Consider the following 15,813-nt stretch of genomic DNA (forward strand, 5'->3'; position numbering starts at 1 on the left):
GCCTTGATTTCTCTTTGTTGACTGTGTATCCCAGAGAGTTTAATAACATTATTACATAAGCCAGATGTTTCAGAAGAATGTGCTTGCTGTCCGCTTGGATCAGGCAGTCGTCCAAATAAGGGTATATTTGTATCCCTTGAAGTCTGCAGTAGGCAATTACTGATGCCAGGCATTTCGTGAATACTCTGGGTGCAGTAGATAAGCCAAAGGGCAATGCAGAGAATTGATAATGGGTTGAACCTGCAAGAAATCTGAGGTATCTTCTGCAATTTTGTCTGATTGGGACATGCAGGTATGCCTCCTTGAGGTCCAATGTTACCAGCCAAGACTCCTTGCCCAGCATGGGAAGAAGTTGGTGTAGAGTGAGCATCTTGAATTTTGGTACAGTAGGAATGTGTTTAGGATGGAAAGATCCAAAATAGGTCTCCAATCTTTTCCCTTCCTTGGCACCAGAAATAGCCTGGAATAAAAACCTTGACCTTGTTCGTGTGTAGGTACCTCTTGAATAGCTTTCATGTTTATAAGATCTGAAATTTGCTTTTGTGCCTCTGCCCTTTGATTGTGTGGCAGTTTTGGCATGCCTCTCATTTTGGAAGGGTATGAAAGTGGAATTTGTAGCCTCTGTTTATAATGTCCAGGATCCATTTGTCCTTTGTGACAACATGCCAATTTTTTGAGAATAGTGCCAGCTTTCCTGCTAAGGGGGCTGCCATTTGTGACCTGGTTGGCCTGCAAAGGGGAAAGTCATTGGGTTTGCTTTCTGAAAGATTGTGAGTTGTCTTCACCACCTCTTTGTGTAGGAGCTTGCCATTGTCTGCCTCTGTACGATCCTTGTGGTTGTCCTCTGCCCCTCGGGCGCCTGTATCTGCCTCTTTGGGGTCTGTCCGTGGCAGGAAAGGACCAGTTTTGGAAGGCCAATTTCTACTAAAACGTGGGGGTTGAACCTGCAGAAATTCTTTCACAGTTTGCATTGATTTAGCTTTTTCCTCCATTTTTCATAATACTTCCTCAGCATTTGCCCCAAATAGTACATCCTTTAGAAGGGGGGCGTCTAGTAATTTAGCTTTGACATGATCAGGCAAGGTTTGTTCCTTGAGCCAAGCATGCCTGCGTATGACTGAGCCTGTAACAGCAACTCTACATGAGGCCTCTAGAGCATCAAAACCACATTGTAAGGTATGTTTACCCACTTGTTCTGCACTATGCATCAAATCCTGCAACTCCTTCAAGTCTGGTTGTTCAGGTTGTGACATTTTACTTTTCAATTGAGATAACAGAAACTGTTGGTATTTTAGCATATGAAACTGACAGTTTAAGGCCCTCATGGTTAAGGTAGCCAAGGTATATACCTTTTTTCCCCACCTTTCTAAGGATCTGGAATCTCTCTCGGAAGGCAATGGATTTTTGGCAATGGAAGCCTTAACTCCCTTGGGTCCCTGTGAGATGGTTTCTAGGTCAGCAGCATGGCTTTTGTAAAGAAATTGGTGTGAGTCAGGAACCCTGTAGTATCTGTCAGGCTTAACTGGAGCTGGAGGTGGAGAGTCCGGGTTAAGGCAGGCCTCCGAGTAAACATCATCTAGGATGTCCAAGACAGGAGGTATAGCCAGAGGCCTGTGCTGGGGTAACAAAAGAAATTCCCTGAGCCTTTTCTTGGAATCTGAATAATCCTGGCCTTCCCAGTGGAAGTGTTCCCTTAAGGTATGCAAAGTTTCCCCAAATGAGAAATCCTCAGGGGGGGATACAGAAGGAATAGACTCCTCTGCATCAGAGTCTTCAAAAGGGGAGTAAGCCTGTTCCTGATCATCAGAGTTTTCTGAAATAATGGATCCCTGATCAGAGGAGGGGGAATCTTCCTCCACTCTGGGCCTTTTGTCCGGAGGTGGCTGAGAACCTCTGAGTAGAGTAATTAAATCCTCAGCCATTTTATGCATCTGTCTCTTAGGCATGGGGCCTGTAGATGGGCCCTGTGTAACTGGTCTCTTAGGGTGCATGGTTGCTTTAGACTTGGTGAAAGCCTTGATGGAGAAAGAAGAGGAAGGTCTGAAGACACCTTGAGTGGAGGTGGACCTGTCCACATTCTGTATTTCAACGCCAAGAGTGGCTTTGGTATCTGTAGTCGGGGTGTGGGCTGAGGAGCCTGCGACCTCGGGTACAGGAGACACTGCCAAAGATGTGTTGTCGGTAGTCAGGGGCTGCGTAGGCGCCTCACTGAGAACCGGACCACGTGTAGTCGGCTTTGGCGTGGTGTCGGTAGAGGCCGCGGACCTCGAGTGTCGGTCCTTGTATTTGTGTTTTTTAGACAAAACCGGTGTCGGGAGTATCCGACGACATGGTATAGTTAAATGCTTTCCCAAAAAAATGCTGGGCGAACTCCGCCCGACGCTTAATAGTGCGTTTGTTGAATGTAGCACAACAGTGACAGACCGAGACGTCGTGGTCTGGGCCTAAACAAGGTATACAGAGGGAATGGAAATCCTTATGCGGTATTTGCTTCCCACAAGAAATACAATTATTAACTTTGTCTGACATCGGTCTGAGGCAAGAAAAGTTTCCCCAACGGGGTACTTAGCTTTTAAGAAGACTTCGGTTTTCCAAATTTTTCGTAATCTCAGGAGCTGGCCGACCGGCACTTGCGAACTGCTTCTGCTTCAGGCACCGCGCAGCAAGAAAGACTGAAGAAAATGGCGTCGGCTGGTTCTTTTATACCCCTGTCACACTGACGTCAGGGAAGAAATGACGACAACCTAGACTTTGGAATTCGGCCGACCGAGGACCCGCCTGACGGCAGGAGAACCCATCTGTTATGACTGCAGCTGTATGCATGACGAACATCATGTGTTTCTGTCCAGTTCATGAATAAAGGAAATATAAAAACACTTCCAGTATGGCATTTCCTACTTATAAGTTGTTGTTTATGAATGACCTAACTTTAACAACAGCAACTGTTGGCCCAACTTTGAATTTCACTTAAATACTGAATTTTTACTTTATTTACATTTTGTTGACCAGGTTAGGGAGACCTAAGGTAGTATTTATACTACGAGGGGAAATTTGGCCTGGGCATCAGAGAACTTCCCCTACTGTTTTCAATTGGTGTTGTGGGATCTTTTAAATCCACCTGAATTACCACGAACTTGAGCATATGGGGCCTTGGTTTAACATCTCATCTGAAAGACGGCACACTCAGGAGTGTAGCATCCCCCTTATGCTGCACCACAGTGTCAGTAATCGATCTACCTGGTGTGCGAATAGAACCCATACTGTTCTGTACCAAACATGAGCGTGCTATCTGTTGCATCACTGACACTAGACAAATAAAGTAAAGGATACAGACAAAATTGTGGCACTGGAGCAAGCTGACAGTCAAGGAGGAAATGAAGAAAAAGAGAAAAAATAGGTATAGTATACAATCACAAGCAAGAAATGCCAAAAAAGGTGTGATCAAATGATGTTCTCTATGAGCAACATGCTCTCTACATCTGTGTATTCTGATGCTATTTTAAAATGGTACATGCACTGAATGAAGTACAGCACAAAATCCTATCAGCAGTGTATAAAGGTTGTGTATTCCCCAGTACATTCGCTATTTTATGATTTCTGAACTGAATATACAGGCATCTTCAGTGAAACATTCAAATATATCACATCAGTTTTTTGCATACAATGAAATATCCCATCAAGACAGTGCAACAGGAAGGTAGCAAATGTATATGGACTGATACACCAATTAGTCTGCAAATTTGCAATCTAAAATATGTAAGACCATTAGGAAGTCATGAAAGAGAGCATAATCAGTTACAAGAGCATGAGATTGTAAACCTTTGTGACTCTTCTCTTTAAAAGAATGCAAACTACATTAGTTAGCAACTAAAGAACCAGAAGAGTAAGCACGATCGTCAGGTGACGGCCATTTAACAGAAGGAGGAGAATAAGAGACAGTCTAATGACGCGCTCAGCAACACAAGTCTACAAACATGGAAGACACTGTCAGGCATTCACAGTAACAGCCCAAGCTAAAAAGATACATAAATATGCCTACATACTTAACTGATGAAACAAATAAATATATGTAGCACTGAGAAATCATGCTGAAGCTAAGACATAAACTCTGCTTAAGAACAGATTGTGAAAACAACAGCAAGCAGTATTATGACAAGCCTAAAGCTCAAGTTGCAAGTGCAAGAGGGGAGTATTTAAAATGACTCTGTAAACATATATGTAATTCCTAATCCGCATGTTACTTGTGAGAAGCTGCTCTTATAATAAATTTATGCTTGTTATATATTCTGTTTGTGTTAAGGTATTCTGTATCCAACTCTGGATCTTAGATGTTAATGCTGCAGAAAAAGAAAAAAGCCAAGAATTTTTTTTCAGCTACAACTAGAACAGCTGTTGCATGACCCACAAAAGGAAAAGTTAGTGGATGTGACTTTCCCAAAGGAAGAGGCATAAAGTGCTACTTACAAGAATGGACAAGTGAAAATGTGGTTACATTTTCAGCAGGTGTCCAGCCTTGGTTGTTGTTGTTGTGTCTTTCGGCTTTTCCCGGTTAGGGGTCGCCACAGTGGAACTCCGGTCCGCTAATGATTGGTAGTTGATTTTTACGTGCCGAATTACCAGCCCTGACACACAACCTTCAATGAAGGTACGCCCATTCATGCATGTCTCCACGCAGAAGACGCTCTAGCTGAGAATCGAACCGGACAGCGTCTTACTGTGAGGCGACAACGCTACCGCAGCACCAATGTAAGGAAATGGCAGTGCAGCAGAGATGTAACTAGGGTGGGGCAAAGGGGGTAGTAAATCTGTATTTTTCATCTCTTATTACCATTCTTCTTTCTGACTGTTAAAACAACACATACATAAAAAAGGCTAACTTCAATTGACAGCCCCCTATGCAAACAGAGCAAATGTATACCGATGTCCCACATGGCTACTATGGCTCACCATCCAAACATAAGTATATTTTAAAATATTCATCAATGGGAAGGAAACAAGTAAGTGCAGCCACTATACTCCCTGTAAATAAAACTGAAATTGCCAAGTCAAGCACTTTGTGACAAGAATCTGGTAATCACAGTATACTGTACTCTTTAAAACTCAACTAAAATTAAATTACAAACTAGTAAAATCTACTCAGCTGCTCTCATTATACAAAATGCTAAAATATAATAACAGATTTTTACTTACGGTAGTGCGGTTCTGGATAGCCATTTCTTGGGTCCATTGCAAAAACTGTTCCACGATAAGGGATTGAAGATTCAGGGAGGTGGGGTACAGATCCATGGGTCTCTTTTTTCACCAACAGTGTGGCCCTCTCCTCTGCAAATGATGGCTCCTCTGTAATTTTATTAATGCTCTGCCCGCCTTGTGGTTGCAGTGTAATTGCATTTCTCCGCTCTCTGTGATAATTCGGTCCTGGACTTTCATCTTCTACAAAAACAAAATATCAGAGATACAAATGCAAACAATGTGGTAAATGCTTTCCTGTTAGCATGGCACAGCTAAATATGACCTTGAGAAATTAAATTGCCATTTGCATCAGCATATACTATTGTAAAACAGTGGGGACAGCACCACTAAAAAGGTATTGCTAAATATTTCAACAAATAACTCAGAAAATAACTTAAAAGTCTACCGTTTGATAAATTTTAATTCAGTTAGGTACAATGTCACAATAAATGCAGATAAACTGTAAATACACATATAGCGTTACCCAGGTGACTGAATAATTGTTTTTGTTATGTTAATTGGATGAATAATGTAAATGACATCTGCACAGATATAAAGTAATATATAGATTAACAATGGAAAATAATATATACTGTACATGAGAATGTACAACACAAGCTATTCTTTAAGAGGATCCTAAGCAGTGGGTACATAGTTAGGAGCACCTTTCTGAGGAATCCTCTCTCGACGGGTTCTTTTTTTTCTTTCTTTCTTTTTTTTTTTTAAATCTCAAGCACACACATCATAAGAATGGCCTGCACATTCTGGGTACCTATATTTTGCTGACATCATGAGGGATGTACAAGTTTGCTTTGATGGAAACTTTGTCAACCAAGCAAGGTAATGCATGAACTGGAAGATCAATGTCATAACCTTAACATGCATTTCAAGCATGTTTCTACATCTACTAGAAGGTTATTCTTCTAACAAAGGGACAGAGGATTGTATCTCAGTGAAGGAGTAAAAAGTAAGGAAAAAAGACATGGCTAAACATGCAAATGTACAACAATTCTTTAAGCAGTTTTAATGCATACGGCTTCAAATGTAAAAGGACTGTGTAAATCAAAGGAAAAACTGACAAATATATACCTTGATTGAATTACATGGCATTTATGGCTTTAGACTCTTCTCTTATCTAAAAGAAAGTAACACCTTACTGTTCTGAGGTGTGCAAATGAGGTGTTTCCTACACCAGCTGCTAGCCACATTCACAAATGAGGTTCACTGAAATATCTTTGTTCAAAGATCCCACCAGGAAACTGTGGATCTTCAGACTACATGGAAGAGGACTTCCCACTACCCAAAAAAAGACACTGTCACTTCACTGCATGGAAGAATCCTTGCTTTTGATTGTTTAAATGACAAAACAAATTACTGCGACATCCAGGTACATTAAAATTAGTCCAAGGTAAATATGGGAAGTCATGGCTTGTGGGTCATATGGGTTAGGACCTCTTCTGGTTGCAGCCAACACCTAAAATGAGCTGTAAAGTTACGTAATAGTTCGTCACTCTTTTGTCAAATGATGTGTTAGCACAGGTAGAACATTGGTGCCTAAATTAGAAAAGCACAACAAATAAAGGGTACTGTAGTAGGCAGGCATTGAGTACCAAAAGGAGAACTGACATCTTTGTGCTGGTAGCATCACTGAAACTATAGTGTATACCAGGTGGTGAATATCTGCAGTCATTAAATGCATGGCTCAGTAAGCCCTTAATGATAACGCAAATGTCAAGCTGGAGCTTCAGTCAAAAAGTGTCCCCTACAACCTGACTTGTGAAGGCCTAGCCAGCAGCTACACAGGAAGACAAGGACTCCAAAAGTAGTACTCAGCATTAACTTCACCTGACAATAGACAGATCCTCCTTGTTTAGCAAGAAGCTCCTAGAAGAACAAAGATGTAAAGAGGATCTGGCATTCTGCAAAGTTTGCTAAGGCCACCTGAAGCTGTTGATAAGGTAATCCAAAGACTGAGGTACCCTTCCACTGAATATCCGTGCTATCATTTCAAGGTATCTGGTGAATACAGATGCTTTCTGACCTCCTTGACAGGAGGACAATATTGGAAAACTCATGTCAGTGGTTCAGCAGGTTATGTACTGACACCATAGTGTCAGTAATGCAGCTGTTTTAAACCTCAGCTCTGGAGAACCCCAGTGTTCCCCCAGGATCTAATGGGGGTGCTTTCACAAATTTCCATCAATATGAAAAATGATAACTTATGCAGATGAAAGAAATGTGGCCAAACATGTCCTTAGGTCATCTGTTATTTCAGCAGCTATAGTGATGGCATGAATCACAATTTGTCAAATTAATGTCAGATTGCTTAATTGATTCATTATCTTAGCAAATTCAATGCAATTTAAACATTATGTTTATTTATTTATTTATTTATTTATTTATTTTACATTTGTTAACCGGGAAAGTCCAACTGAACACAGGTCCATTTTCAGTGGAGGCCCGGGGAGAAAAGCTCCAATTACATACATTGACAAGTTCACAAAGATAGATATTTACATTCAGGAAGTTAACATTTTAACACTGACAGCATATTACATAATTTACAGGTAAATATGAACAACTTAGGGAAGACATTATATGATACATTCAGAACATGACATGTTATATATAGAATCCATTCAACAGGTAGAAGATAAACTAGTTGGTAGTACTGTCCTATCCTGACAGTCCAATGCGTTTAATTTCTCAAGTATTACACAAAGTAACTGAGAGTAGTTTAAGGGATGACATTACATAGTACATTTAGAATAAGACAAATTATACTTAGAATTAAAATAATAGTTGGTGGAATAGTAGATAAAGTAGTTGGTGATGCTTGCATATCATGACAGTGAAATGCATTTTGTTTCTTATAGTCACATTTGGACCATAATTAGGGTGTGAAGCTAGCTTTTGTTAATGGAGAGTATAGGAGTTATCTAGAATCCAGGTTTTTATCCTGGGGTGAGGCAGGAGCGTAGCCTGTTGTCCATGAAGTGAGTTTTAACATGTTTTTTTTTAATTGAGTGGTAGAATTATTGGATATTAGTTGGCCAGGAAGGGAGTTCCAGAGTTTCAAAATAGAGTGGCTATAGACAGATTTACCTGCCTTGTTGTTATATTTGGTGACTTCTAGGTGACTTAGGGTACTAGATTTCAAGGTTCTAGCTGTGGTATGAGGTTGTATAAGCTGCTGAAGAGCTGGGATTTTGTCAGAGTGGTAAAATACTTTGTGCTAGTGACAGTCTATTTAGTTAAAGTAATTGTGGGAGTTCTAGCCAGTTATGTTTGTTGAGGGACTCACAGTGATGTGATCTGTAGGGTGACACTGTAGCAAATCTTGCTATCTTATTATAGCAGATTTCTAGTTTATTTAGATCAGTTTTATGAAGGTTAATTAGCACAGGGGATGTGTAGAGCAGAGAAGATAGCAGGTGTGTCTTGGCTATTGTTTTAGATTGCTTTGAAAGATAGTGTTTGTTATGATAGAGCAACCCTAATATTTTGTGAACTTTATGGTTTGGGAAATGTGAAAATCAAATCTAAGGTGGTTATCAATTTCTACGCCTAGTAGTTTGGTGTGGGTGGTAGGGATGATAACTATCACAAGACTACTAAGTTATCTGTTAGGGAGAAGGATCTATGAGAGCTGAAGAGGAGTAATTTTGTTTTATTAGGGTAAAGAATGAGCTGGTGATTGGTGAACCAAGCTTTGGCTAGTGAGAAGCACTCGTGTTTGGGGGAGGAGGTGTTCAGGTATGGGAGCTGCACATATGAAAGTGGTGTCATACGCGTATTGGATTATAGAGGCTTTAGGTGTGGCAGATGGGAGTTGATTAGTGAAAACAGTTAAGAGTAAAGGACCTAGGATGGAGTCTTGGGGTACTCCAATGGAAACAGGCAGTAAGGAAGATATTTGGTTCTGCCATTGTACTGCCTGCTGCCTAGCTGATAGATAGCTCTTGAACCGTGTAATAGAAGAGGAACTAAGGTTCAAGGCAGAGAGTGAGTGAAGAAGTTTAAGGTGGTTAACCATGTTGAAAGATTCGGATAAATCCAAGAATATAGCAGGTATGAGTTGTTTATTATTTCTATGATGATTAATGGTGTTAGTGAATAATGTGAGTGCAGTGGTAGTACTATGGAAGGGTCTAAAGCCATGTTGTTTTGCAGATAATTTGTTATCTAGCAGGTAAGCCATGAGTTGTGTGTGTATTACCCTCTCAAGGATTTTAGACAGGGGCAATAGTATGGCAATAGGTCAATAGTTGTTAAGTTCAAAGGACTTCCCCTCCCTTTGTGTAGTGGTACGATATGGGATATTTTCCATAAATGGGGTACTGTACATTCTGAGATGGATCTGTAAATAAGGATGGTAACAGAATAGGCAATGGCTTCTGTGGCTATTTGTAGATATTCAGTAGGTAGTTTATCGGTGGTCAAGGTGGTGGGTTTGAGTTTTTAGAGACGTTTTGGAGCTTGGCTGTTTAGTCTATTTAGGAAATTTGTATTAAAGTATATAACTGCTTCGAGTGTTAATTGTTTCAAGGGTGTCCAGTTATAACATTTTAAGTCCCTGGTAAAGTTGTTGGGGTTAGAGTCTTTTTTACTTCTGATTTGCCGTAGTGTTACTTTGGTCATTAGGGTAGCTTTCGCTCTCAGTAAGTATGTTGGTTGGTGGTCACTGAGGGTGTCTGGCAGACATCCAGCTAGGGATATGAGGGATGGATGGGATACAAGTATCCAGTCCAATGTGGATTGGTGTTTGGATCTTTTGTCAGTTAAAAAAAAAAAAAACATGAACGTGAGGATCACTGCAACCAAAAAAACACCAAAAAGAGCAGAGATATTCCAATGGACAAGGAAACATGTAGCACAACAAAATTAGTGTACCAATTTAACAAATCTTACCAAAAACACAAAACAATTACCCCTTAAATACCCTAAATTTCACGCCAAAAATCAATCAAGCAATTAATAATTTTATACATCTTAATTAAAGCACATTATATGAAAAAACTCTCAAATGTTACAAAAAATAAACATATATAAAATATATAAATTATACGTATAAAAATACATGTAAAATATAACAAATTCAATGTTTCCTTACTTCCAAGGACCTATATTTTAAAAAACATTTATAGTAACCAAATAATTTAAGCCTGGTTTGTTGTCAGCATCTAAGATTATTTGCCAATAAGTTTCTTTCTGTTCTAAAAAAAATTTAAAATCACCCCCTCTCAAATCTCTGTTCCCTATTTCCAATACAGAGAACAGGAATGTTATATATTTACTACACTCCAAAGTATGCTTAAATAGGGCACGATTACTATTCTTTATTTTAATATCATAAAGATGCTTTCTTATACGATCCTTTAGGGTATGCGCAGTCATTCCCACATAATAGGCCTCACAACCGCTACATATTCCAATATAAACAACCCCTTCTGTTTTGCAATTTACATACCCAGGTCCCAAGGAGGAGGGGGATCTCTCACTGGAGGTCTAAGAAGAGATGTTCCTCTCAAAAAAGCTTTACAGAGCTTATGAAACATAATGTTAGCATTTGACAAACCAATATGAAAATTAGAAATGGCTGCTAATTGTACCCTAATCGTAGCGGAAGCGGTCCCAGATTGAAACAGTTGTGCCAGGAATTCCAGAATTTCGTGGACTGGAGCTGAGAAGGGATCTACATTCCTAGACTCTGCCCAACAAGAAAAACGTTTCCATTTGCTAGCATAACTTTTTCTCATTGTAGACTTATGAGAGGAGACAATACTCTCACAGACTGCTGGGGAAATGCTGGGAAGCATGGCTAAGGTTGGAAGTGGAGCAACCAAGCTGTGTGCTGGAGAGTTTGGTGGGATTGATGCAACCCGCCTGATTGATGAAGCAGGAGATCTGGAATTGGGTCCAGAGTCCAGGGCTGATCAAGAAGGTAATGGTGCAGGAACGGGACCCATATCTGCCGAGGCCAGTAAGGGGCAATGAGGATCATTTTGCAACCCAACGATTTTGCTTTCTGTATGAATTTCAGTATCAGGGGAAATGGAGGAAAAGCATAAAGAAGTCCCTGAGGCCAATCGTGGACTAGAGCGTCTCTGGGTATGTGACCTGAAAGTGGAAAAAGGGAGACGTAGTTGCTGCATTTGCTATTGAAGGGGGTGGCAAAAAGATCACAGCAAGGCTGTCCTCATTTGCGGAAAATAAGATCCGCAACTTCCTGATTCAGAGACCACTCGTGAGGCATGAGGATAGCTCTGCTGAGCCTGTCTGCTATAACGTTGGATCTCCCAGGGATGTGCGTCGCAATCAGAAAACATTGGGAGGAAATCGCCCATTGCCAAAGTCTGAGTGCTTCTCGACACAGGGGGTAGGATCTGGTTCTGCTTGTTAATGTACCACACCACTGACATGTTGTCTGTTTGAATTGCAATGGTCCCGAAAGGAAGAGAGTCTTGAAGAGCTTGCAACGCTAGGAGCACGGCTCTCATTTCTAGGACATTTATGTGCAGATGGTACTCGTGAGGTTGCCAAATGCCTTGGACTGTCCTGCCCAGATAATGCCCCCCCACCCTATCAGGGTGACGTCTGTCGTCACTGTGGCTACCGGAGGGGGTTGTATGAAAGGTCTGCCCTGAGTAACTAATGGGGAGACCATCCACCAAGAAAGGTGTCTTTTGCATGCCTCCGTGATCAGGATCATGTGAGACATAGGTAGCTCTTGGAAAGACCACTGAGTGGAAGCACGCTAGTGGGAGTAGAAGAATGGCAGCTGCCATAGAGCCCAGAGTTTGAAGGACATACCTGACTTGGATCTTTTGCTCTGCATTAGAATTTGCATTTGTTGACGAATTGTGGACACTCTTTCTAGGGGCAACCTTGCAAACATATCCTTTGTGTTTAAGTCTGCTCCTATGTAAGTGATAGATTGACAGGGCAACAAGGCAATTTTTCAAAATTTATTGTAATACCTAGCTGAGTGCAGGATGTGATTGTATAATCCCGCACTTGTAGGAGTTGATGCCTGGTGGTAGCAGTGAGGAGCCAGTCGTCTAGATATGGAAACACCTGCAATCTTTGACATCTCAGGTGAGCCATGACCACTGCCATACATTTGGTGAACATCCTGGGGGCTGTGGCTGTGGTGAGACCAAAGGGCAGAGCTCTGACTGGCCCCCACCTGAAAGCGAAGAAATCTCCTGGAGCGTCTGTCCATCTTGATATGGTAGTACGCATCCTGAAGATCTATCGAGCACATCCAATTGTCCTGACCCAGGAAGGGTAGAATGGACTGTAGTGTGACCATATGAAACTTTGTTCTTTGTACAGATTTGTTTAGTCTGCTGATATCCAGAATCTGTCTCCAGTCCCCTGTCTTTTTTGGTACCAAAAAGAACCTTGAGTGAGTTCTGGATCTGTGCTGGTCTGCTGGGACTTCCTGGAGGCTCTTTTTTCTAGCAGTTTTGAAACTTCTGTTACTGCTTGCTCCTTCAGATTGGGTGGAACATCTGGAAGGGTCTTCTTTGACTATAAGGGGGGTTGATGGAAGGGAATTTTGTAACCTCAGGATATAATGGACCATACCCATCTGTCTTTTGTTAAATTTTGCCAGGCTTTTGGGTACAGTCAAAGTCTTCCCCCAACTGCCTACAGAGGTGAGAAGCCGGGCAACCCTTCATGGATGCTGGAAGGGCTTATCAGAGAAAGATTCTCTGTTGCCCTGGTTGTGCGGACCCCCTCTGCCACGAGGGTGGCGTCTATTATTATTGTTTCCCCCTCTGCCTCTGGAGGAAAAATCACTATGTGTGTCAGGTAAGGCTCCCTGGGATTTACAGAACCACATCTTCCCACTCTTCTGACCCTTGGGGTAAGGTCTAGAGGGGGTGGAAAAACAAACTCCCACGGCAGAGAGAGTCTTGCCTTCTTGCTCACACCTAGTCAATGTGTCTTTCACTTGTGGCCCAAAGAGAAAGGAGCCATCAAAGGGGGTATTGGTGAAGGATGCTCAAAAGAGTTCTGCAAAGTGACACAGCCGCATCCACGCATGCCTCCTAAGGGCTACACCTGTGCCCACGGCTCTGCTCTCTCCATTGGCTGCATAGCATAGGTTTATAGGTTCATAGGTTCATACTAGGCTATCTGCCCTAGGGCATTTATAAGCCTAGCCAGAATGTGTTTGGCTTTCGCCACCCATTTTAAATTTATTTTGCTATGCCCTTTTTCGAGGTTAGTATACTGTGCCTCTGTCTAACAGTGACACAGAAGTGATACCCGGGGTAAACCTACGATCTCCCAATAACTCATCAAGATTCCTCTTGAAGAGAGTCAATGAGGGACTCTGCCTAACCTGGACTGGGATTTTATTCCAGAGTGAAGGGAGCCTCTGGTTTATGAATCTGTCCCTCCAGCATGTCCTATTTATTTCAGTGCTGAGGTTCAAGTCTCTCGAGCGCGTAGCTCGATGGGATTTGGATTTTCTGAGGTGCAGCATGTCCATTAATTCCGGGTTGGACATGGCTTTATACGTCAGGCACAGATCGCCTCTGAACAGGCGGTATGCCACTGAGTAGAGCTGGAGTTTCTTTAACCGGGCAGCATATGGCATCTGTTTGAGCCCTTTGATCCTCTTGGTGAGGTACTTTTGGGGTCTTTCCAGTTGCTGCAGGTGTCTGGTAAGGTACATCCCAAAAGGGGCATTGTACTCAATTATGGGCCTGATGAGGGATGAGTAAAGAGGCACGATGACCTCCCTGATCTAGATGTGAATCCCTTCATGATTAGGTGGGCTATATAAAATGTTTTTCTAACCACTTTGGCCACGTGGTTGTCAAATGAGAGATTGCTATCAACTTGGGTCCCCAGGTCCCTAATTACTTCTTCTGTACTTAATGGATTACCACCTATGTGGTAATTTGTGGGCACTTTGTTTTTGCCAAAGGGGATGACTATACACATTTTGGCATTTAGCTTGAGGCCATGGCTCTGGCACCAGTTGTCTGTTTCTATGAGGCCCTTTTGCAGGATGCTTGTGTCGGCTGGAGAGTCAATTATGGCACCCAGTTTGCAGTCATCTGCGAACTTGGTCAGCCACAGTCCTTCCGTGTTGGCCTGTACCTCCGAAAAATATATACCGAACAAGAGAAGTCCCAGGACTGAGCCTTGTGGGGACACCACTTGTAACTGGTTTGGAGTCTGACATGGCTCCAGCAATTCTAACCATGTGGGTTCTGTCCTTGAGCCAGTTTGCAATCCATCTAGTGACATAGGAGTTTATATTTAAGCTGGTGAGCTTATCTATAATGCCCGAGTGGGGCATTGTATCGAAGGCTTTTGCGAGGTCCAGGTAGGCTGTGTGGACCACCTTCCCCTCGTCAATGGCCTTGGTGACTGTTTCAAAGAAATCAACCAGGTTTAAGAGGCAGGATCTGCCCTTAACAAAGCTGAACTGGGTAGGATCCAGTGTCGGTAGGTCCCCAATATCTTTATTTATGAGGTCCATGATGATCCTTTCCATAGCTTTGCAGACCAAGCTAGTCAGGCTTATGGTGCGATAGTTTCCAGGATCCGTTGAGGCACCACCTTTATGGAGAGAGACCACTGTTGCTGTATGCCACTCTTTGGGCACATATCCTGTAGTAAGGCTGAGATTGAACAGTAGTTTTATGTTTGGGTTTAGCTCTTCTTGGAGTTCATGTAGGATGCAGCCCGGGACACCGTCTGGTCCCATAGATGCTGTGTTTTTTGCTTTGGAGAGGGCGGCTCTTACCTGAGCATCTGAGATGTCAGGGGGTATCTGAGATGTCAGGGGGATGAGCAATGAGCAATGAGCCTCATGGAGGAGTTAACTACAGAATTAAGCGTCGCTAGCTGGGAAGCTACTTTGGTTTGTGCTCCCTCAGCTGTAGGATCTTGAAGGGTATCTCCAAGCTCTTTAAGGAGATCCCTTTGAAGTTGAGTAAAATGACATAAATAGTTCAGTGACCTCATGGAGAAGGTCGCTGAAGCAAACATTCACTTTCTGTACCTGTCCATCATCCTAGACTCCTTGTTAGGGGGATGAACAGATGAAGAGGTCTCCGCTAACTTTTTTTTGGTGGCTGCTGTTACCACCATGGCATCAACGGGCACACCCTTAGAAAGGAATTGCTTATCCTGGGGAGCTGTAATAAATTTACCAGGTCTCCTCGGAGTTGATTCCACTGTGTCCGGAGCTGACCAAGCCTTTTGAGCCACTACGGACATACGTGGGTCGAAAGGCGGAGAAACCGAGGAGGTGGAAGGTCAGGAACTGAAAGCATCCAGGAATACAGACTCATCCTCGGTTGGGGCTAGGGGATTCCAGTTCCCCCTCTGCCTAAGCATTTTCAGGATGTCCGAGAAGGAAACATCTTCAGAGGGGGATCTCGGGGACCCTTCTAATTCATCTAGGTCTGTATCAGAAGTGACAGACTCAGGGGAGTCAATGTGCTTCCTCTTGCACTTCTTCTGAGGGGTTCCTTTGAGTGATCAGGTGAGGCCTCGGAAGAAGAGGAAACACCCAATGGGGTGTCCTGGAGCATCGGTTCCCTACGC

At 42.5% G+C, this 15,813-nt stretch overlaps 1 protein-coding gene across 1 annotated transcript in view; it reads right to left on the bottom strand.

Annotated features, from left to right (window-relative positions):
* Positions 1-15,813, bottom strand: part of GLI3 (GLI family zinc finger 3) — a 1,844,924-nt gene that overhangs the window by 1,196,060 nt on the left and 633,051 nt on the right. The window contains exon 3 of the mRNA XM_044064809.1: positions 5,191-5,433. Within this exon, the coding sequence (XP_043920744.1) occupies positions 5,191-5,433 (243 nt within the window). The remainder of the gene's footprint in view (positions 1-5,190; positions 5,434-15,813) is intronic.

Source organism: Protopterus annectens, chromosome 3.part0, assembly GCF_019279795.1.
Source record: "Protopterus annectens isolate FY-2018-M chromosome 3.part0, PAN1.0, whole genome shotgun sequence".
Classification (NCBI taxonomy): domain Eukaryota; kingdom Metazoa; phylum Chordata; order Ceratodontiformes; family Protopteridae; genus Protopterus; species Protopterus annectens.